Source organism: Priapulus caudatus, unplaced genomic scaffold (genome assembly GCF_000485595.1).
Source record: "Priapulus caudatus unplaced genomic scaffold, Priapulus_caudatus-5.0.1 Scaffold148, whole genome shotgun sequence".
Taxonomy (NCBI): domain Eukaryota; kingdom Metazoa; phylum Priapulida; class Priapulimorpha; order Priapulimorphida; family Priapulidae; genus Priapulus; species Priapulus caudatus.
This window is the reverse complement of record NW_014577209.1, coordinates 289,996-311,482: the sequence shown is the minus strand read 5'-3', so window position 1 is coordinate 311,482 and position 21,487 is coordinate 289,996. Positions and strand designations below refer to the sequence as shown.

General features: G+C 42.1%; 2 protein-coding genes across 2 annotated transcripts; both read right to left on the bottom strand.

The window, feature by feature from the left end:
- Window positions 1–9,730: 9,730 nt before the first annotated feature.
- On the bottom strand, window positions 9,731–19,066 carry LOC106806225. The gene is made up of 8 exons (XM_014808095.1): window positions 18,842–19,066; window positions 14,923–16,649; window positions 13,452–13,657; window positions 12,903–13,039; window positions 12,558–12,649; window positions 12,155–12,286; window positions 11,295–11,390; window positions 9,731–10,292 (listed from the first exon to the last, which is right to left on the bottom strand). Exons 2-8 carry the CDS (start codon window positions 15,473–15,475, stop codon window positions 10,165–10,167), a joined length of 1,344 nt encoding a protein of 447 aa, XP_014663581.1. The 5' UTR covers window positions 15,476–16,649; window positions 18,842–19,066; the 3' UTR covers window positions 9,731–10,164.
- Window positions 15,603–16,955, bottom strand: LOC106806212 (AT-rich interactive domain-containing protein 1A-like). The gene is made up of 4 exons (XM_014808086.1): window positions 16,926–16,955; window positions 16,384–16,649; window positions 15,641–16,247; window positions 15,603–15,608 (listed from the first exon to the last, which is right to left on the bottom strand). Exons 1-4 carry the CDS (start codon window positions 16,953–16,955, stop codon window positions 15,603–15,605), a joined length of 909 nt encoding a protein of 302 aa, XP_014663572.1.
- Window positions 19,067–21,487: the final 2,421 nt, after the last annotated feature.

The following is a 21,487-nucleotide window of genomic DNA, read 5'->3' as shown; positions in this document are numbered from 1 at the left end:
TAGAGCAGTAGAGGAAAACTTTGTGTCGACTACAGACTATAACAATTTCTGCACGATGGATTCAACCGGTACGGAATGTGCAAAGCCCAAGTCAATCATCCGGTTTTTTGACGGCACCCATTCGAAAGTGGATCCCATTTTTGACGATCCGGAATTTAGCCAAGTCAGCAAAGTTCTCGAGACGGCCCATAGACTGCTACCTGCTTTACTTGAGTACCATATTGGTGCTGATAGCGGGAATTTTACAAACACAGGAGTAATTAATTCGCATATCACAAGAACATTGCTGCTACATTCCGAAAATGGACGCGGTGAAGATGCGCTCCGGGAATTTCTAAAGAATCACGTCGATCCGATGCTTATAAAGACACGCGCGGGTGGGATGAACGGCATAGATTTCTATTACTTTAATTCCTACCTCTACATGAAAACTATACGGGCGCTAGTTACCACAGACCTAGCACTAGCTATCGGTAGCTTCTTCTTCATTTTATTCTTTATGTGGTTTCAAACACGCTCGGCATTCATAACCGGCATGGCAACATTCAGCATCATTGCAAACTTCTTCGCAACCAATATGATCTACAGAATCGTGCTCGACTACAGATACTTCGGCATCTTTCACGTCCTCTCTGTATTCATAATCCTAGGAATTGGCGCCGACGATGTCTTTGTGTTTTACGATACGTGGAGAGCGTCGTCTCGGGAGAAATACTTGTCGCTGGAACACCGTCTGTCCGCCTGTTATCGCAAGGCCGCCAAGTCAATGCTGATCACGTCTGCCACCACGGCTCTGGCGTTTGTCGCAAGCGCATCATCGCCGCTTCTTGGTCTTCACAGCTTTGGTTTATTCTCAGCTATACTGGTCATTGTCAATTATCTGTCAGTCATCACCTTTTTCCCTGTCGTGGTACTCGAGTACCAACATAGATGGAAGTCCTTTCACCCCAGATGTTTTAGGTGTAATTCAACAGCAACCGTCCCAGCTGATAGCACCTTGAATTTACAACCGGATGCTACAGAAACAATTCGGAATCCGGTAATCCGGTATCTAGCCGGTGGCTATGCCACCGCATTTAGGAATCGTAAATTCTGTGCTGCAGTGCTGCTCGTGTTCACCATGCAATTGCTCGGATCAACATATCTTGCTTTTCAACTGGAGCCGGAAGTGGGACAGGTGAGTATCAATGCATTTGAATAATGAGTATATACTTACATCTTATTCTATATAAGTGACTGTGTTAACGTTTCACTCGGCTAGGTCTATTTTCGATATACAAGCGGCACTCCGTTAGCTTAGCCTGTAGTCATATACTCGTAAAGCACTTATTTAATATGCACTTTATAAGCGTTTATCTCATATATGGTCATATATGTGTATTTGATTTCGCACGAAATAGAGTGACCCGTAATCATGATCCTAGCAAAAATAAAACCATGCCACTACACTCTACAATCATCATGTTTGAATATAAGTCGGCACGATACACAAAAGGCAATTGATTTCATGTATTTTGAATTTTCACATAAGTTTAAGTACTACAGTCGGAATAGCTATACACCTTTTACACACACTCGTTTTAATTACTCACATAATTCCTATTGTGGATTGCCATTTCCTTTCTTTTTCAATTTGATTTGTTTTCAATTCATGTTAAATTAGTTTTATGTCATTTCCATATTATTTCCATTCAATTTATATTATCATTGCAGTTTACCTTTTAATTGATAATTATTCTATTTCCATTTCATATTTACTTCCATGTCAATGACGTGAGCAATTACAAACAAAAACAGCAAGTTAAAAACAGCCACCACACTATGATATATTCACAGACGCACATACCACCTACAGCACAAAGAGAATCAAAGAGTATGAAAGAAACAGTGAAAAAAGAAGATTAGAGAAGTTGAACAAAAGAGGATCTATGAACTTTATATCGATAGATATTTGTACTACATTTATTATTCTGTGTAATGCCCGTTTCGGGCCGTCTTTATGCGTATTATTATGACATACCACCGTAGACTATTCCATATGAAAAGACTAGTGAGTTATCCGAACTTGTATTTTTGACAGCGACGAAGTGCCTAATTACAGATCATGCTGATATTTACCATCGCACTTGATCAGCGTTGTGTTCTATACCCGCATATAATTATCGGTTATTCAATTTATTAATAAAATTAATCAATTAAAGTAACTCAAGTGCGTTAGCCAAAGAAGTATTATCATGCAGTCAAACCATACAAATAATGCCCTTCCAGTAATAATTGGTAATTTTATGATAGTCGGTCCATTAATCTATTGTTTTAATAAGATCATCATGTGCACATTGTATTATGTTGTTATAGGTAAGGTTTTTAAAATCGAGCAGCAACTATCAAAGGGCTCGTGATCTTAACCAGGAGGCGTTTGTAGCGACGACTTATGACGATGTCGTCGAGGTATATCTTGTATGGGGCCTGAAAATGCAGGTTGGTATCTATATTGTCATCATTATTCTTCAACTACATACATAAATGCACGTTGATGCAATATTTAAGAGTTGTTTTTTTTAGTTATCCCTTGTAGGTGCCTAGATGATGGCACATAAAGGCAGTGACAAGTTTTTTAGAGTTTGGATTAACAAAATCGGCGTTATTTTTTATATATATATATATATATCAAGAGTGCATAATAGAGAATTTTCTCTATTATGCACTCTTGATATATATATATATATAGGATTTCAGCGGGTGTCACAAGACAGATTTCGAATGTGAGGGAGTTACCGTATATGATAGGACATTTACGCTGAATCCCCCACCGACTCAACAAGCGTTACTGGCAAGTATTGCGCATTCGCAGACTAACGATTTTTAATGTGTAGGCGGTCACACAATACTTGGAAAAGCTATATCAGATATATAATCTTCATGGTAAAATGTACGATGACAATGCAAACACGTGTATCTAGCGGGGGATACAGTTACGCGTACATCAGTCTCTCGGGCGAACGATTCCATTAATATACACCTTCCGCCGTTTTTGCGAGTGTACGTACGTCAATGATCTCACAAAGAGTGTTATAGGAGAGCCTATATGCGTATGTCGTATTTGTCATAGATGCAAGCAGAACATGTTGTCCATTCATAATTGTAACCATAGAAATATATAGAGACACATATAATATAGTCTACCTATATAGTTTTTATGGATGTAACTATCAGCATGGTTTTTCTCGGACTTGTTCCTAATTCTGAGCTGTGTTCATGTGCACGAAAAAGTGCAATCCAACCGAGTTGTTAGGTGGCTATAGATCTCATATAGCAATTTCGTCATTCGTCTGTGCACAAAACAACGCTGTATTATACCTGTCATTCTGGCCGTGTAGCGATTGTGTAGGAAACTACGCAGCAATCTATCGTCGGAGGAAGCGGAAATGCTCAGAATACCCCGCCATTCAGTGACAGGAGAAGCACGCGTTTCCTGTTTCGTCGAGGGCATGGCAGCATTCTATGAGGTATATAGGCAACATTGGTGTTTTGACTACTGCCGTATATTTATGCTACTAAAAAATAACGCGCTAGGCAACAAAATTACACAATACTTGGAAAAGCTATATGAGCGATATAATCTTCGTGGTAAAATGTGGATGACAATGGGACTGGCGAACGACAAGTAACACGCACGCAACGAGCATTGCTTGGAAGTCGTGCCGTGTGCTGCTGAGCTTTGTTCAGATTTATTCGGATGCGTCTCTGGCTGATTATTATTTATCACGGTTGGGTGTAATCATATAAATGAAACGCGAGTGGGCGCACACACCTGTACGTGTGCAATAGAAAAACCGGCTTCTTTGTGATCAGATATGGCTGCATATAATTTGGTTGGTAATGGATACTGAAAGCGATCTGACGTGTTTTTTGTTCTATTCAATAATTATATGCTCCGTTTACTATTTTTGACACTGTCTCGTCTCGCGTACAGACTGCACATTTTGATCCTACATTAAATGAGTCATTAGTTGCGCATGCGTATTGCGACTTAGCACCGGGTCTGGTCCGCGTGTTGCGTACAGACACAGCTTGGTGCGGGATAACTTATCCCGGTCCTGGTCTTACTTGTTTCATTTGCGGGGCCAAATTGGTGCGGGCCAGCGCGTATTTCGAGCGGTATAGCGTACGTATACACACTGCAAAAATTTAACGCAGGCCTGACCCGCACCAGTTCAATACCATATCAAATTTGCAGTCTGCTCGCCTGTTAGTCTGTTCGCTTATCCGCCTGTTTGCCCGTTCGTCTATCCGTGTGTCGATCTGTTCGTCTGCTAATTATCTGCCACGAACGAACTTTTCATTGACGCCCTTTCGCTACTAAAATTTGCCACCACTCACGCCGTTAACACATTCCCTATGCGCTGATATACGCAGGCAGTATTTATTTGTTGTCAAACATGCAATAAATACTGAAAATTTTATTTTACATTCGCCCGACAGAATTCGCAGAAATCACCGAATATCCCGAATGGCGTCGCATTTCCCGTGTCAGCGGCGAGCGCTAAAACCCTGGCAAAGGCTCATCCTGAGATCTACGGAGCTGGCGGCTTGCTCGACAACTTCTACCGCTATTTCGAGGTATATCCCACTATGGATAGTTTTTGCCGTCAGTGAGGTATGCGTGCTAAATATGTGTTTGGTGCAATTCATTACTCTAGCTACACGCACAAAAACACTAAGCTTTTAATGCCGAAGTTTCGGTATTAATTTAGCTAAAATATAACTAAGGTTTAGACTTGTGAAAATTCCGTCTAATTTCTGTATCCTTTAGATTAGGTTGCCTTGCTGAGGTAATTATCTCCAACGATCGGGCACGCGTATCAGCGTTAATATATCAAACCAACATTTTTACTTTTAAGCTGCAGAACTTAGTTGGGTTATCAAAAATTTGACGATAAATAATGTCTATAAATTTTAAATAAATATTCCATACTCTTACGTTACGTTACATGCGATTGAATGTTTTGGCGTACCATGTAGGGCCTACTGTAAATTAAATTATCGCAAATTCTTGTCATATACCAGTTTTTTTTATGTTAACATACCTCCGCCTACGGCTAATATATCAATTGAGTTAATGAATAAGATTAAGTTGGATGATAAAATTAAATTGAATATCAACGATAAAACTAAGTCGTTTGATTTCATGTGTGTATGTGTGTAGATGGCCGTTGAATACTGGCTAACGAACGGTTACGCTCAGTGGTTGGGGCGAAAGGTGAAAAGCATGGCGATGCGCGATCACGGAAACTTGATTGGGAAAACAATCGACCCGTTCAACACCAATTACACTGTTCTGAAATGTAAGTATTTGCGTGTAACATAATATGATATATCTGTGATATAACTAATATTGGACTTCTCTGTAGTAACTAACACCTCTGGACTAGACAGGACATAGGCTGCAGGCCGTCTAGATCTACTGCCGTTCAGCGTTTGATTACATACCCTCTGCAGTTGTTCAACCACTTTACAACTTTACTTTACACTATATTCCTTTTTACATAAGACGGTAGGAGCGGTTGTCACTCAAACTATATCTCGTATTCTTTTTAAATTATTGTATTCGTTCATTCCTCATTCAAATATATATATATATATATAAACATAAGTCTTTCTCAAAGTATATATCACGGTATTAGGTAAGTGTAATGTTAATTTTAATTGTTAAAAAAGGGGGTTTCACGGAAACACCAGTTGTCGTACATCCTAGATACTTCTTCTACATGTAGATCCCTCTGGCGACAAGGTGGCCTACGGCACACGATTGATGTACGCAGCAATTTCGGTGAAGACGGATCTACGTCCTCATGCGCTCAGTTACAAAACGACAATTCCTATCTCAGAGAGATGGGAGCAGTTTATGCGCGATCAGGTATTCTCGATAAATGGTTCTTTCAACGCGCTTGCCTTCTGTCGACATCGTATCGCCACGTTACCTCGTTTATTTTGCGAATTATGTTGTATATTGCGTTGTTCTTGGATATACTACGGATTCATTAGCGCAGAGCTACAATATTACTCAGTTCATATTTCCATTGTGAGGCCGGTGTAACATGTTAGGAATTTCCCTTATGGAAAACGCTCCCCTATACATGCGTATGAACAATACATGTCAAATGCACGCATGCGCAATGCGCCAGGCACCCCAATATACCGCAGATATCCTTGTGTTAGACACACACACACCCCATGCGCAATGTATAAGGGGGCGTTTGCCATAGGGGGGTGTCTATCTTGCTGCACTAGCTACGCACAGCGGTGATGCGGCTTTCAACCCGGGCTGCCTACATCCAAAATTAAACGTCGTGCTATAACGATTGATTATTGCAAAATGTAACTCAGGCTCGTGTTTTCCAGGTGGCTGAGATGCCTGAGCAACTAGCCGGAGGATTTCAGTGCACGCCGCGAGGTTATTGGCATCACGTGCTCCGGCAGCAGGTGCGCATGCTCACTGACATCAACAGTGCATAGTAGAATAGAATAGAATAGAATAGAATAATGGCATTTCTATTATGGACTTTTGCTGACTAGTGTACGACACGTACTGGTGTACGATCGACCGATGGGTGATCCGTTTGGGTGACATCACAGTTTTACATATAAATATTCATCCCAAGAAAAATAGTTACATACTTGGTATGCGTATATTCGATATACTTTCGTTCAGATATGTTTATGAAGTACATAGAACTCCATATAACATGAGTCCAGTTTGTCCCTGATAATGATGTAACTCAAAAATGCATAACGTGATGCCAATAATGCAGCTATAATTAACGCTTGCCGGAGTTTATAATATATATATATATATGTTGACATAACATGTTAATGTCTGTTCGACATGTGAGGGGTTTAGTTTCTACCAGATAGAGCTATTGCTAAATAAATATCTTATGTCGCATAGCGATAACAAAACTTTGAATACAAGAATTGCCAAGGCGGACTATAGCCTAGCATCGAATAGATCAGATGTTCACACAGCATTAATGTCAATGAGCTAACAAATTCTGTTTTTTTACTAAATGTGTCCGACATATTTGTACGTGCGGAATGCCGTGGTCCATGCTTGCGGCTCGACGCTTTGCCGTTGACCAGTTCACGCTATTTGCATAGCTCTAACGGTTGCTGAGACTAATATGGATTTTTTTATCGATTGTTACATAGGCTCTGGTCCACTCTGCGTTCAACGGCATAATAATAGGGTTGAGCTTCGCCGCAGTTTTTCTCACACTCGGAACACAGAACATCGTAATGGGTCTGTTAGCAACGCTTTGTATTACCGCAATCACCCTCACAGTTGTGTCCTTGATCCCGATACTGGGATGGAGGTTAGGGGTAAGTGTACTGGTCTGTACGTTGCTCTGTGGGCGTGCGTGTGTGCTTGCGTTCGTGCGTATAAATACGTACGTACGTATGATCGTACCTGAGCATGTTCGTGTGCGTGTGTTTCGTGTTTAGGTATTCTAGCGTATGTTGATATCGTGGCAGAAACCGTGGTTTTTAGTGGTGTTTTTAAGACGCTGTTTTATAATCGTGTTTTATGATGATAAATACGGAATTTACACGTTTCCTAAATGTTAAAGCTGTGTGTATTTTGTTTCTGGATACCTTAACTGAATCTCCAGCAGGTTTGCCCTACAGCCCTACGGGTATCAAACTCGACGCGGCCTCTCTCTCTCTCGCTCTCTCTTCTCTCGCTCATACACACATATACGGTCGCGCGCGCACACGCACACACACACACACACACACACACACACACACACACACACACACACACAGACAGACACACAGAGAGAGAGAGAGAGAGAGAGAAAGAGAGAGAGAGAGATACATACACGGGCGAAAGCACAACCATGCTTGCCATTCAGCGAAACATGCTATAAGAAAACACACGAAAACACAGTAAAATGCTAAATAAAAGGAAATAAACTTAGCGAACGGAAAGCTTCCGTGTGTTTAAGGTGAATTCAAGAGTTGGCATTAGCGCTGAATAACTATTAAGTATACTGCGGTAACTTCACCGATTGAACGAAGCTTACAAAATGACATAATTTCAGGAGGGAATAATAATAGATATTATATATTATATTATTTATTTATATTATTATATACATAGTATATTATTATATATATATTATTTTCTTTATTATATATTAATATTATATAGGACTATTATATTATTTAATTATATGTTATTTATTTATAGGCCTATTATGATTCACTCCTGATAATATTAATGATATTTAATTTGATTTTTTTTTTCAATTTTTGCAGAATGCTTATTTATGCCATGTCAATATTCGAATCAGATTTCTCGCAGCCTTGGTTTTTTTCAAACAATATAACATTTTTCCCGATCCTGCTATTCAATTTGTAATAATGAGTTATAACTATATTTTGTATCATCTTCTCATATGAGTGTGCGTGTGTGTGTATGCGTGCCCGATTTCGTATACGAGTGAGCGTGTGCGTGAGTGTGTACTTGTGTGCGGTGCACGCGCACATCAGATCTCTCTGACGCACAATCTTTTTTATAATTTCAGGTTCAGGAGTCGATCAACTTGTGCCTCATCGTCGGTCTGGCTGTCGACTATGTCGTGCACCTGGCTGAGGCGTATCACGTGGCGCCCTCACCGGACCGCTGCGACCGCGTGCGCTACATGCTCAAGACGATGGGCAGCTCGGTGCTGTCGGGCGCCTGTACGACACTCGGCTCGTCCGTATTCATGCTGTTCGGGCAGATTAACTTCTTCATGCAGTTTGGCATGTTCGTGTTTGCTACGATCTTCTTCTCGATTTTGTACGCGATGGTCTGCTTCACGGCGCTCCTCTCTTTGTTCGGTCCGCAAGGAGAATTTGGCTCCATAGGACCGGTGATTAAGTTGTTGAAGATGCCGTTCCGCGGAAGTGCGAAAAACAAGATCAAGTGTGAATCCTGCAGCGGTAAAGGTTATGTAACGCCCGTTGAAGAATTATTGCCGGATCCTGTCTCAGCAAATTAAGAGCATAAATATGGAAAGTTTACATATATACGACATACTATAATTATATTGTACTTTATTTATTTATTTATTTGCATTTTTCGTTTATTCATTAATTTATTCTTTTTCTTTCATTCATTTATTTATCTATTCATTCATTTATTCATTCATTCATTCACTCATTTATTCATTCATTCATTCATATACTAATCTTGTTTGAATAAATCTTTAACTTTAATACAGTATAAAATATGAATGTTATATAAATACGTTATCTACTGTGATACTACGCATTGATACGTATGGTATGTGTGAAAATGTGTAATATATTATAGATGTGATTTATGTGATATATTTATGATATATATATATCAAGAGCTAATAATATATATATATATATAAGCTATATGTGATCCATGTTCTTACTGTGAAAAACCGTTTTCGTTCGTTTAGCGAGGAATCAGCGACATTCCGTAATTAGCAACTTGTTGTCACTACTATTTAACAAGGTTTCGAATTATATAAGAAAAGTTTTGTTTGAAAGTGTTTCCAGAGGATAACATTAACGTGATGTTTACATGCGTACTTGAAAAGTATCTACAAGAAGGGTTCTTAACATATCATTGTCTCACTAAAATATTAACATCACATTTGTTGTTCTCTGCTTTTGGTTTTTGTGAAATAAATAAGAATACAGATAATTGTTTTTAAATATATATACTTACATCTATAATTCAGAATGACATAATTAGTACAACACACATGATATTATGTATTGATATATAAACGAAAGTAATAGTGAGTAGATATATATATAATATGAATTTCAACACCAACACAACGTGACAAAACCGTATCATGCCTTTAAGTAAATGTTATAAAAATAGGCCCATCGTTTAAAAATACCCATATTCCTATAGTAGATACGAAGATTTGACAGACAAAATCAATACGTCGTCAAGGCAACGCCAGTTTTGCGGTTTTTATATTCGCGTGACTATAACGATTAACACACGTTGAGCAACATAACAGGTGCATATAGCTATCTTTCTGTATGTCTGTCTGCCTGTCTGTCGGCCTGTCTGTCAGTCCGAGTGGCTTTCAGGCTGGTCGCATATCTGTCTGTACAAGATGGCTATCCCTCGGAGCACCGTGCGGCGCTAGAGTTGGGATTGCAGGCGCAAGTATTACTGTCGGCCCGGCAGTAGCGATGGGGAGGACCACACTCAGCATTGTCCATGCAGTGACCACCCACTTCGACACCTGCAGATAGAAACCAGCACGCGCTATCACTGACCAAGATTTACACAGCAGACACGGACCTGTCGTTGAATACGAGCGATTATTAAAAGGATAATAATAACTGATGAATACATTGCGTATAAATAACCGGAGGACCATTGTCAAAGATGGCGAAAGATTTTTCGTGTTTTTCGTTACCATGGCAACCGCAGATTTTCAATCAACTGCACGGTTGCCATGGTAACCACGTTCTCGGATTATGCTGTATGTTTATATGTTCAACAATTTGAAAGTTTTTATAATATATGTCGAGCAATAAGCTTGGCCATTGTCGACCATATTCCATGTGTTTGTCTTTTTCCTGGCAGCATAAAGGGCAGGTTTATGACAAACCCTAATCATAATAATATCACACTTTTTTCGAGAATGATACAGAATACATAGTTGGAACTAAGAATAATTTCACAATTAAGCTTCATTCTGACGTCAAGCTCCATTCCCGGGCTTGTACCAATTAGTTGTGCTGCATTAACTTGCGTAAGAATATCAGGGAGTCGAAAATTTTCAATCATTCAATAGAATAAAATAATGTAGGCTATACGATAATCTTACTCCCATGCAGTTAGGTCTATCTGAATAGGCTCAGTTCAATAATCAAAAGAGGCCCACAATATTATGTGTTGGAATTCCTGCGTATTCTATGTCACTAGGTAACGAACCTGTTCGCATTTATGGTTGGCCACCATACTCAGAATTAATATTATTTATTGTCCGTTTACCCAATCAGAGGTCTTGTTACACATAATTTAACGGCACATAAATTATTTTTATCACGGTTAACTACCGCAGTACAAATAATGATTACTGAGTACGATGGCTAACCATACGCGTTATAATTCGACGTGCATCACAACAAGTAGACATTTACGCAGGATTCGTATTAAATAGCCTTGACGGATTTTCTTCAATAATTTGTTAATACAGACGATCTAATGAGGATGTCGGTTACATAAGCGTACTTACGGATGCGGCAAACACGTTGACCGGACGAGCACCCATAAGATGCTTGCTCGCGCTTGCAGTCTTCGGAAGTGTAACAGACGTCACCATCTCGCGGCACTGAAGCGCAAAATATTAAAAAAAATTTGCGCTGTTGGATTATAATGAATGCGGAAACGGTTATTTATTGATCGCTTAAATGGTATTATACACATTCAGTGCCAATGTCAACTCTCGAATTCATCTCAAACACACTCAGAATCTTTCTGTTTCTGTTCGTCAGATTATTTCACTTTATTTGACAATTTACGGGTCTTCGGGTTTTTTTTTATTACATGTTTCACAGCATTGACATACATTGTTGTGTTTTTGCCCGTTATGATACATGATGAAAACTACGTTGAATACAGAGTATACACGTTATTGATAGCAAGTAAACGCGAACCAGCGTTCGTTTGGTATCATAAAAACACAAATCATATGTATACATATCAAGAGTAAATAATGGGAGAAAAATAATCTCCCATTATGTACTCTTGATACATATGTGTTTATGAGTTCGAGGGCGAGAGAGAGAGAGAGAGAGAAAGAGAGAAAGAGAGAGAGACAGAGACAGAGAAAGGGAGACAGAGAGAAAAAGAGTGGGAGAGAGAAAGAGAAAGAGAGAGAGAGCGAAAGAGAGAGAGAGAGACAGAGAGAGAAAGAGAGAGGGAGAGAGAGAGACAAAAAGAGAGAGAGAGAGAGAGAGAGAGAGAGAGAGAGAGAGAGAGAGAGAGAGAGAGAGAGAGAGAGGAAATGGCAGGCACCATGCACGAGCGGGTATATACAGAGAACGGCAGCGGAATATTTAAATATGAATGAATTGATGGATGATTGCCACTTACCTGATTTACACCGCCCGCCATAGTTAGTCCATCCCATTGAGCACTGACAAATCCTGATGCCGCCATATGGAAGGCACATAGCATGTGGTGGACACTGGTGATTCAATAGGCAGCTGTCTCCAGCTCTCAAATCTGCAGAATTCAGTTGACGCTTCAGACTTAACTTTCTTACTTTAACAGTTTCTGGCCAATAGCCTATGCATATATATATATTATGATAATATATAATAATATATATATTAAATTTAATTATATAATATATATATATATTAAATTCCATGTTATATACATTACAGACGATGTCTTTCATTTTTTTTCATCTACTTATAGCGCAATGATATGACACGGTAGCTGTAGAATAATACGTCTCAATAGTGTATCAATCGTTTTAGCAGGATTTTACCGGTAAGCTTATTCTTCACTTCCGACAGATGGAGGCAATAGTTAGGAATTGCTATGTTTGGTCCAGTCTCGTTCTTCGGCCGATCTTTAAGTCTGGAAGAAATAGAATAGCAACATTATATTCACTTCATTTTAAAGGAAGAGATATTTAGGAATTACACACCAGATATGCAATAAAATTCCCACATGGGAACTTTCTGCAAGTTCTCCAAGTCTAAACGAAACTGTATTCCTGTTTGTAACTGAACTTTGAGATATCCAGATCATGCAGATTTAGGCCTACGCACCAATTGTCTTGAGATAAAAGGATACGATAGCGCAAGGTTATATGGTAAAGCATTCTCACAATTTTCCCAGATAGCTGATCATCTTTACTCGTTCATCAGAAGAAATCGAGCAGGCGATCGGGTATTGCCTTTCCTCTCCGCTGTTTTCGAGTTTGAGTTTGAGTACATTATTGTACTGTACCAACTGCCTTTCATCCTAGAATAACAAGAGGAGTGGTGGATATACAAAATAAAGTGTCTCTATTCTGCATCGCGTACACGGTAGTGTGTAGTATTATAATCAACTATATAAGTCATCATGTTTCCTGGCCGCTTGTTTTGCACATAATTGTAACAAACTATAGCAACAACTTATCATAACTTCCGTATTGAATTATATGCAGATATTCGCAGAAAATATGGATGCTTACCAATTGGAACACAACCACGAAGGGCAAACTTCTGTTCAATCATTCTACTGCTATCGCTACTTCTATATTATATCGCTCGGTATTCGTTAACGCGCCATGATGCGCTGCTCTAGATATACATTCGCCGCGATCAAGTACTTCTGTCTTCTGAATCATTCGAGCTTTAATGACAGAATGTATTATGCTCGTGGCACTCACATTCACGAGCTCCGTGGTGCCGCATCCAAACAGAGAAATGCCGAAGAACGCTCGCTCCGTATTGCCACCCTCAAAGTAGCAGTTGTCGTTCTTCTCGCGTGGATTGTAGCCGGGTGTCACTAGCTTGATCTTTGTCGGTAGCTTGCTCGTAAAGTCGATCTTAATGTCCATGGAGCGACAGAGCGGGTCGCACGTCACGTCGATATCTGTTATGATAAAAATAACAGTATCATAGAGAATGATATAAGATGATTACGTTATTATTATATATCATATATAATGTAATACGCTAGATGATATATCAAAATGATTATGTTATTAAATGCGTTTGGTGAGACGCTAAGCGATTTTGCCCGAATATCTCACGATTCCTAAACGTATTTTAAATCGAAGCCCATTAAAGTCTGATTAAGAAAATTTTACACGCAAATTGCACTGTAGTAAAGCTCTGAACTATCTCTGTCGTGTATAATGTACAAAACCCTTCCGTCAAATAATACCTTTTCATCCGATTTAACGACCCTTTATGAATCGAATTATAAATCACCAACTTCTATTCACACAATTGAAAGACAGCTGATCAGCTGCGCACAGGCTATTACCTTATAGCATGATAAAAGATATTTTTTTATTCGCGGTATAGCAATCGAGGATCAGGTTAACCACCTGAATAATGGCTGCTAGATCTAGAGCTGTGCTGTGAGCTGGCGCATGCTGGCGTACTGATAAGCCCCAATTCCGTAGATTCGCTATGCTTTAGCATGTATTTTGTAAGTGAAATCGGGCGAAAATCGGAAGCGCATTTATTTTACAGTTAGGGCAGTTACTCCACACAAAACACAAAGTGTCTATTACTTTCGTACTGCGTAATTTACACACACGCACACGCACACGCACGCGCGCACTTGCACACGCACACGCACAACACACACGCACAGGCACACGCACACACACCCGACACACACACACACACACACACACACACACACACACACACACACACACACACACACACACACACACACACACACACACACACGCACACGCACACGCGCGGACGGCGTACGGGACGGAGCGGGACACGCAACGCACACGCAGGGGGTGGGGAGTTAAGTATTAATTCCACGGCGACACGCACAGCACACGCACACACAACACAACACACACACACACACCACACACGACACACACACAACACACGCCAGCACATTCACCAACACACACACAGACACACACACACACACATCACACACCACACACCCACACACAGCCACACACACACACCACACACAACGACAACACACACACACACGATATATATATATATATATATATATATATATATATATATATATTATGAGGCGCGCGGTTCGTCTCCTCTTGCTGAATTCGCGCTGAATGCTGTCGTGTTGGATCTAACCGTAAGTGCTGACACGCCTTTGCTATGCGCTAAGTGCCTAGTGAAACCCACCTCTGATGATGTTATCGATTCCGCTGCCGTATCGCTGCACTACGTTGCGGTTGACGTCCGGCAGCACCACCTGGTGTCCGCTAGATATGTCCGCCAGGTAGCTGTTGCGAACGTCCGTCAGCAGCGCCCTCTGGTCGCTCGGCCCGGCGTACGACGTCGCTGCCTGGTCGTACTGCTGTCCCGCTATGTGTGGCGCCGACACGGTGGCCTGCGCGGGCGTTTGTCCGTAGCTCGTAGGCAGGGCGGCAGACACGCGGCTACCGTACGACGTCGGCAGCTGATCGTAGCTGCTGACGCTGCCGGACGACGGCGACGTTTCTCGCACGTACGTCGCCGGAGGTTGCTCCACCGCGTAGCTGTTCTGCACCGGAGACTCCTGCACGCTAACGGCAGCCGTACCTGCGGCGTACGTCCCCGTCTGCACAACCCCGCCGTAGCTGTTACCACCCACCTGTCCACTAGTGTAGGATCCCGCCGCGGGCTGCGCGTACGTGTAGTTGGTCGGCGGAGGCGTTTCACCGTACGTCTGCAGGCCAGCGACGACAGGTAGCATCGCCTTGTCGACGTACAAGGCGCGAGATTTCGCAGGAGCCGAAAACTCGTCCTCGCCGTAGTTGAGGCCCGGTATGACTACACCCGACGGAACAGTCAACGGCTTCAGCGACGCAGTGTACCGCTGGCTATCTCTGCTCTCGTAGTTCACACCGGGCACGAGCACCGACGTGTACTTTGTCGGCTTGGCGGCGTTCTCAGCAACGGAGTACGGCGTCGCCTCCTGTCGCCTGTAGTTGACACCAGGAACAATGACGGACGTTGGTCGAGGTAGTTGATTCACCGGGGAAGAGTAGGTCGATTGACTAGTGCCTGTCTGCGCCGTGTATTGGCCCTGTTGACCAGTTGGTTGGCTGGCGTACTGCTGCTGCGGCTGCTGCTGGTACGCGCCGGCGCTGTAAGCTTGATTGGTGGCTGCTGGCTGTTGGTACCCACTCGCTTGTTGACCGGTGGTTTGGTAGGTTGGCTGCTGGTACCCACTCGCTTGTTGACCGGAGACTTGGTAGGTTGGCTTCTGGTAGCCGTGACCCGAAGTTTCGTACGATGTCTGTTGAAGGCTTGGCAGCTGTGGTACGGCCGGCAGCTGCGGCAGCTTGACAGCAGTATGATACGATGGTTGCTGATAGCCGCCGCCCACCACCTGATGTTGGCCGCGGGAGCCCTGGTACTGGGGTTGCTGATAGCCGCCGCCCACACTGATGTTGGCCGCGGGAGCCCTGGTACTGAGGTTGCTGATAGCCGCCGCCCACCCCCGGATGTTGGCCGCGGGAGCCCTGGTACGGGTGTTGCTGATAGTTCACCTGCGGACCGTAGTTCCTGCCTTGGTTATTCGCAAGATACTGTCCGCCCCGGTAAGGCCGGGATTGCTCGTAGTTGATTCGCTGGTCGTAGGCGCGGCCTGTGCGGTACCCCGGCGACGCCTCGTTGAAACCATGTCTCTGCTGCATCGCCCGCAGATCGGCGTGGACGCCTCTCCTGCCATGAGGAGGATTCGCCCACTCAGCGGTGGGCCTCGCCTGGGAGTAGGTGGCCGGTATTTCGACATAACCGCGGTTGTTGGCGTTGCCGCCGTAGGGTTGGATGTTGCGGACGGCGTAGTGCTGATTGGTGTTGTCGTTGACGTAATCGCCTGGTGCGCGGCTATAGGCTCGATTATAACGACCGTGTTGCGCCACCTGGTGACAAAAATATCAATAATATTTTCAATAAAAACTCAGTCGCGAAATTCTAGTTTCGCATTTTGGAAAGATTTTCGCTGTACTTTGAGATTTTAGTCACATGATTGCGCGCGATTGTATCGAGAATCGTGTATATTCACGGGTGAAACTCATTGCGTTTATGATTTGTTTACGTGAAACGTAGATTGCTGCTAACTACACAGTGGAATGAGGAAGAGGAAACTTGTTCTCATACATCATAAACTCATAAAAGTGAGTGTAGGTCAGTCACACTCTGTGGTATTTGCCAGGAAAATTAGGCATGTTATCTGCTAAACAAACACATTAATGTTGCAACCATACCAAACCAACTACCGTTTTTGTTCCAGTTCATCATTATTAGGTCAAATTACGTAGGGTATCCTAAAAGACGGGAAATTTGCTGGTATAATAGCTATTACACTAACAATTATACCGTTATTTCGAGATAGTTCGTACGCATACCTCTCTGTTTCCCGCACAAAATGTCGCATGTTCCAACTTATTAAATGTTTCAGCTTACATATCGGGATTGAATGTATTTTGATTTGAGCAGCCCTGACTTTTATCCAAACTACGTAAACTGCATGCGTGACGCAGTCATCGTATTATAAAACTGGAATTTCCATTGTGTCCATAAACGCGACAGCACAATTATCGGGGCAGTAGGCGTAGTAACCCTAGCGCCATGTCCGGTCTAATAAGTATGGACGGTGGGTCATGCACATGCGCTGTATGCCCTCTCTCGCTCGCTCGCGAGTGAGAGACTACTGCATCATTGATGGGTTATACAGTTCCCTGCTAGGGTGTATACGTGTGGAGTTGTTGCCCCTAGGCGTGAGATTGAAGTATATAGGTGTCACTGCCCTTAATTGCCAGGAGCAAGCTGGGGCCAACCGCGCTCGGTAATTCCTCATTCTACCTACCAACAGCTACTACCTATAGGCATATACCTACCTATCTATATACCTACCTACCTACCTACTTACCTACCTACCTACCTACCTATCTATCTACCTACCTACCTATACCTACCTACTACTGACTAACCTACACTACCTACCTACCTACCAGTAACTACTACCTACCTACTACCTACCTACCTACAGTACCTAATACCTACCTAACCTACCTACCTACTACCTATTACCTACCTACCTACCTACCTACCTACCATACCTACCCTGACCTACCTACCTACCTACCTACCTACCTACCTACCTACCTACCTACCTACCTACCTATCTACCTACCTTACTACATATCTATCTACCTATACCTACCTACCTGCATACCTACCTACCTATCTATCTACCTACCTACCTATACCTACCTACATACCTACCTGCCTACCTACCCATCTACCTACCTACCTACATCCCTACCTATAGCTACCTTCCTATACCTCCCAGCCTGCCTGCCTGCCTGCCTGCCTGCCTAATCTACCAACAGTAAAGCATTTCATAGTTCACCCTTACCGTTATCGTGATTGAAATAACGCAGCAATAATAAAACAGATTGTCGCTTTACCGGCGAGTGACTAAACACATTTGATTGAATGTTTCAAAATGAATAGCTGTAGTGTATACATATCAACCTTTCTTTTCTCGCTACAGAAATATAGGTTTTGAATTGGTGGCTTTTGTTTCCCATCTTAACTCATAATGTCGGGTTCACTGTCTACTGAGGTAGAATATCAGCGTCATCCAACCAGAGTGCATAACTTTTATCTGTTGACACAAAATCAGAAGGACATTCTCTTTCTAAGTTGTGTGCTTGCTTTATAAAATTATTTTGCTTTATAAACTGTGCAAATATGCAAATATCCTCCTGTTACAATCATTTGCTGAAATATAGAGCACGGATACACGCCCGCGTGAAGACCAAGAAGAAGAAGAAGAAGAAGAAGAAGACGACGACGACGGCGAAAAAGAAGAAGACGAAGACGAAGAAGAAAAAAGAATACGAAGACGAAAAGAAGGAGGATGATTATGAAGAAGAAGTAGTAGACGACGACAAGGATGAAAAGAAAGAAGAAGACGAAGAAGAAGAAGACGACGAAGAAGAAAAAGAAGAAGAAGAAGAAAAAGAAGAAGAAGAAATACATAACAGACGGAAGTATACACTCTAATGCAAACTAAGACCTAACATAACACGGAGAAAATTCTTACCGCGATCCCGAGCAGAGCTAATAGAAACAGATAAGACGTCATGGCGCCACTTCCACTGAACAACAATATCCTCAAATCTTTGCCTTCCAAGCGCGCCTTTATTCTCCGATCAGAAGATGCCCCGCGAGGAGAAAATCCAAACGAGGGGTGCTGACACTGGATACTACGAGGAGAGTCAGACTGTTTCACCTCGTGCACTCAGCAGCTCCTGCGTTCTGCTGTGTGCAACCACTGAAGCGCGGAAGGACGGCTGGTAGCAGCGAACAGCGGAAGTTAATGCGAACGGCACGGTTGACAAGCCATAGTTGACACGGCACGACACAGTGCATTTCTGCCAGGTGATCACGACGCTAATGTGCTGGTGGCACTGATTAAACCAAAATCGTTGTTTTTATTTCTAGGTCTTTAGCATCATTTATGGTGTGTCAGTCCTTGGCACCATCAATGGTGCGTCGGACTACCACACACGGAGTGACACGAGTATGACCTAGAGGTTGTTCTAGAAGCTATGACATAATTCTTGTGCATGACATTTGCTTCTGCTCGGTTTGAATAATCGTAAATTTGGAATACGGCTACTTCTACAGCTTTGCAATGTTTCCACGTGTTCATGTTGCGCTGTGGTGTAAACGCATCTCGGTCGTAGTATAAGTTTGCGCCTATAGTAAACATGCATGAGCTGACCAATTATTAAGCGATGTAATCACACAGCAATAATCCACGGCCTTATGTCCTATCGGAGGACCAAGAGGAGAAGCAAGTAAGTAATCACGCAGTGGTAACAGAGAAACAAATCAAATTCGGAGGATATATTTCACGATGATGAGCCATATTATTCAAGCCCCCTTCTCCCCACCCAAACTTGCGATAACCTCAGTGCTATGAGTGCGTCCGTTAGACCCTCGCGCGGCAATAAACGCCTTATATAACCTGTTTAGCACGCCAGTCGACTGCGCGAGACGATCGCATAGGTATGCAGCAGCGTCGTCCTCATACATCACGCAGAACCAGGAAATGCTCGCCTGCCTTACGGCATGACAGTAATGGCAGGTTGTTGTCACGGTTTCGGTTGCCTGCGCGTGGCTGTCGTTAAACAATGTTAATGAGAGAGAAAGAGAGAAAGACGTCTAGCGCTGTCTGTGCATGGGTAACCTGCTTTTCTGCCCGCTGTGGCGCCCCGTCGTTGCCGCCTCCACGATTATTAGAGACAATCATTTCAGATGTTGTAAGTCCCCGATGAGCGAAGAGGTTTTCGTTGCTCGTAGCGACGTTGGGCAACACCCGCTCTCTCTCTCTCCCTCGCTCTCTCTCTCTCTCTTCGTCTATCTATCTTCTCGTGCCTTCTCTCTCTATATCTTCATCTCTCTCTCTCGTCTCTCTCTCCTCTCTCTCTCTCTCGTCATCTCTCTCTCTCTTCTCCTCTCTCTCCTCTCTCTACTCTTCTCTGCTCACCTCTCTCTCTATCTCTACTCTCCTCTTTCTCGCGCGCTCTCTCGCTCACTCACCACTTCTATTCGTCTAGATCGGCTAGTGTGACGACTTCATCGACTTACGTTCATCGCTGCCGACCGCGATCGACCACAACGCCTTCAAACAGCTCGCATGTTTTGTCATAATCCAAACGACGATTGAAATGTTATCACACAAAATCTATGCAGATGGCAGCGACGAAAATCGTGTATAGTGCCGAGAGCGGATTCTATATGTACCTTGATTTCATATTATATAGTTTATGTATTAGTTTGTGTTATATTTTACCTATATGTAGTTTGATTCCATAGCCAGATCGCAAAGTTTTCTTTAACCGTCGCTGCTGGTTTCTGAATCCAGTTTATTGAACACAGACAGAGTTGTAGACTGCGCTGGAATCAGTGTGACATAGAAGTAAAAGCTCATTCGTTAGTATCACTTACAAAATGTAAAGGCTGATAATTCGTGACTAAACATGAAACATAATATCTTACTAATATGGAAAACGGGGTCTGTTTCAATTGTCTTTCTATCTATCCAGTACAATATAATTATAGTCGTTGAATATCATTCTGTCTATACGTGTTGGTTTTTATGAGGAGGTTATTGGTATTATATATTGGTACATAAATGAGAGAATGGCGATAAATGAGAGATGATGTTGTAATCCTTGTATTATTATATCACTAATATTAGTGAGTATAAGTAATAACACAAATGTTTTCTTTTAAATATTCAGTACTATTAATAATAGTTAGCAGTAATTTTGTTTCAAATGTAAATGTGTATGTTCATATAATTATATGCCAACAAATTTCTCACGAAAACGCGATACATGATTGTTCGNGGTTATTGGTATTATATATTGGTACATAAATGAGAGAATGGCATTGTGATGAATCAGTAGCAAACAAATAAACCTCTCATTGATGTTGTAATCTTTGTATTATTATATCACTAATATTAGTGAGTATAAGTAATAACACAACTGTTTTTTTTAATATTCAGTACTATTAATGATAATTAGCAGTAATCTTGTTTCAAATGTAAATGTGTATGTTCATATAATTATATGCCAACAAATTCTCACGAAAACGCGATACAATTGTTCGAAACACACACACACACATACACACACACACACACACACACACACACACACACACACACACACAC

What these genes read in the sequence shown, in the direction of transcription:
- LOC106806212 (XM_014808086.1), bottom strand. Translation starts at nt 16,955, where the DNA reads ATGCCTAATTTTCCTGGCAAATACCACAGA. An exon ending in TTCCTGGCAAATACCACAGA is followed by an intron (nt 16,650 to 16,925) that starts GTGTGACTGACC and finishes TTTTGTCACCAG; the next exon opens with GTGGCGCAACACGGTCGTTA. An exon ending in TTCAACGAGGCGTCGCCGGG is followed by an intron (nt 16,248 to 16,383) that starts GTACCGCACAGG and finishes CACCCGTACCAG; the next exon opens with GGCTCCCGCGGCCAACATCC.
- LOC106806225 (XM_014808095.1), bottom strand. Translation starts at nt 15,475, where the DNA reads ATGCTACCTGTCGTCGCTGGCCTGCAGACGTACGGTGAAACGCCTCCG. An exon ending in AGTGAAGAATAAGCTTACCG is followed by an intron (nt 12,287 to 12,557) that starts GTAAAATCCTGC and finishes TGAATTCTGCAG; the next exon opens with ATTTGAGAGCTGGAGACAGC. An exon ending in TCAACGTGTTTGCCGCATCC is followed by an intron (nt 10,293 to 11,294) that starts GTAAGTACGCTT and finishes TTCTATCTGCAG; the next exon opens with GTGTCGAAGTGGGTGGTCAC.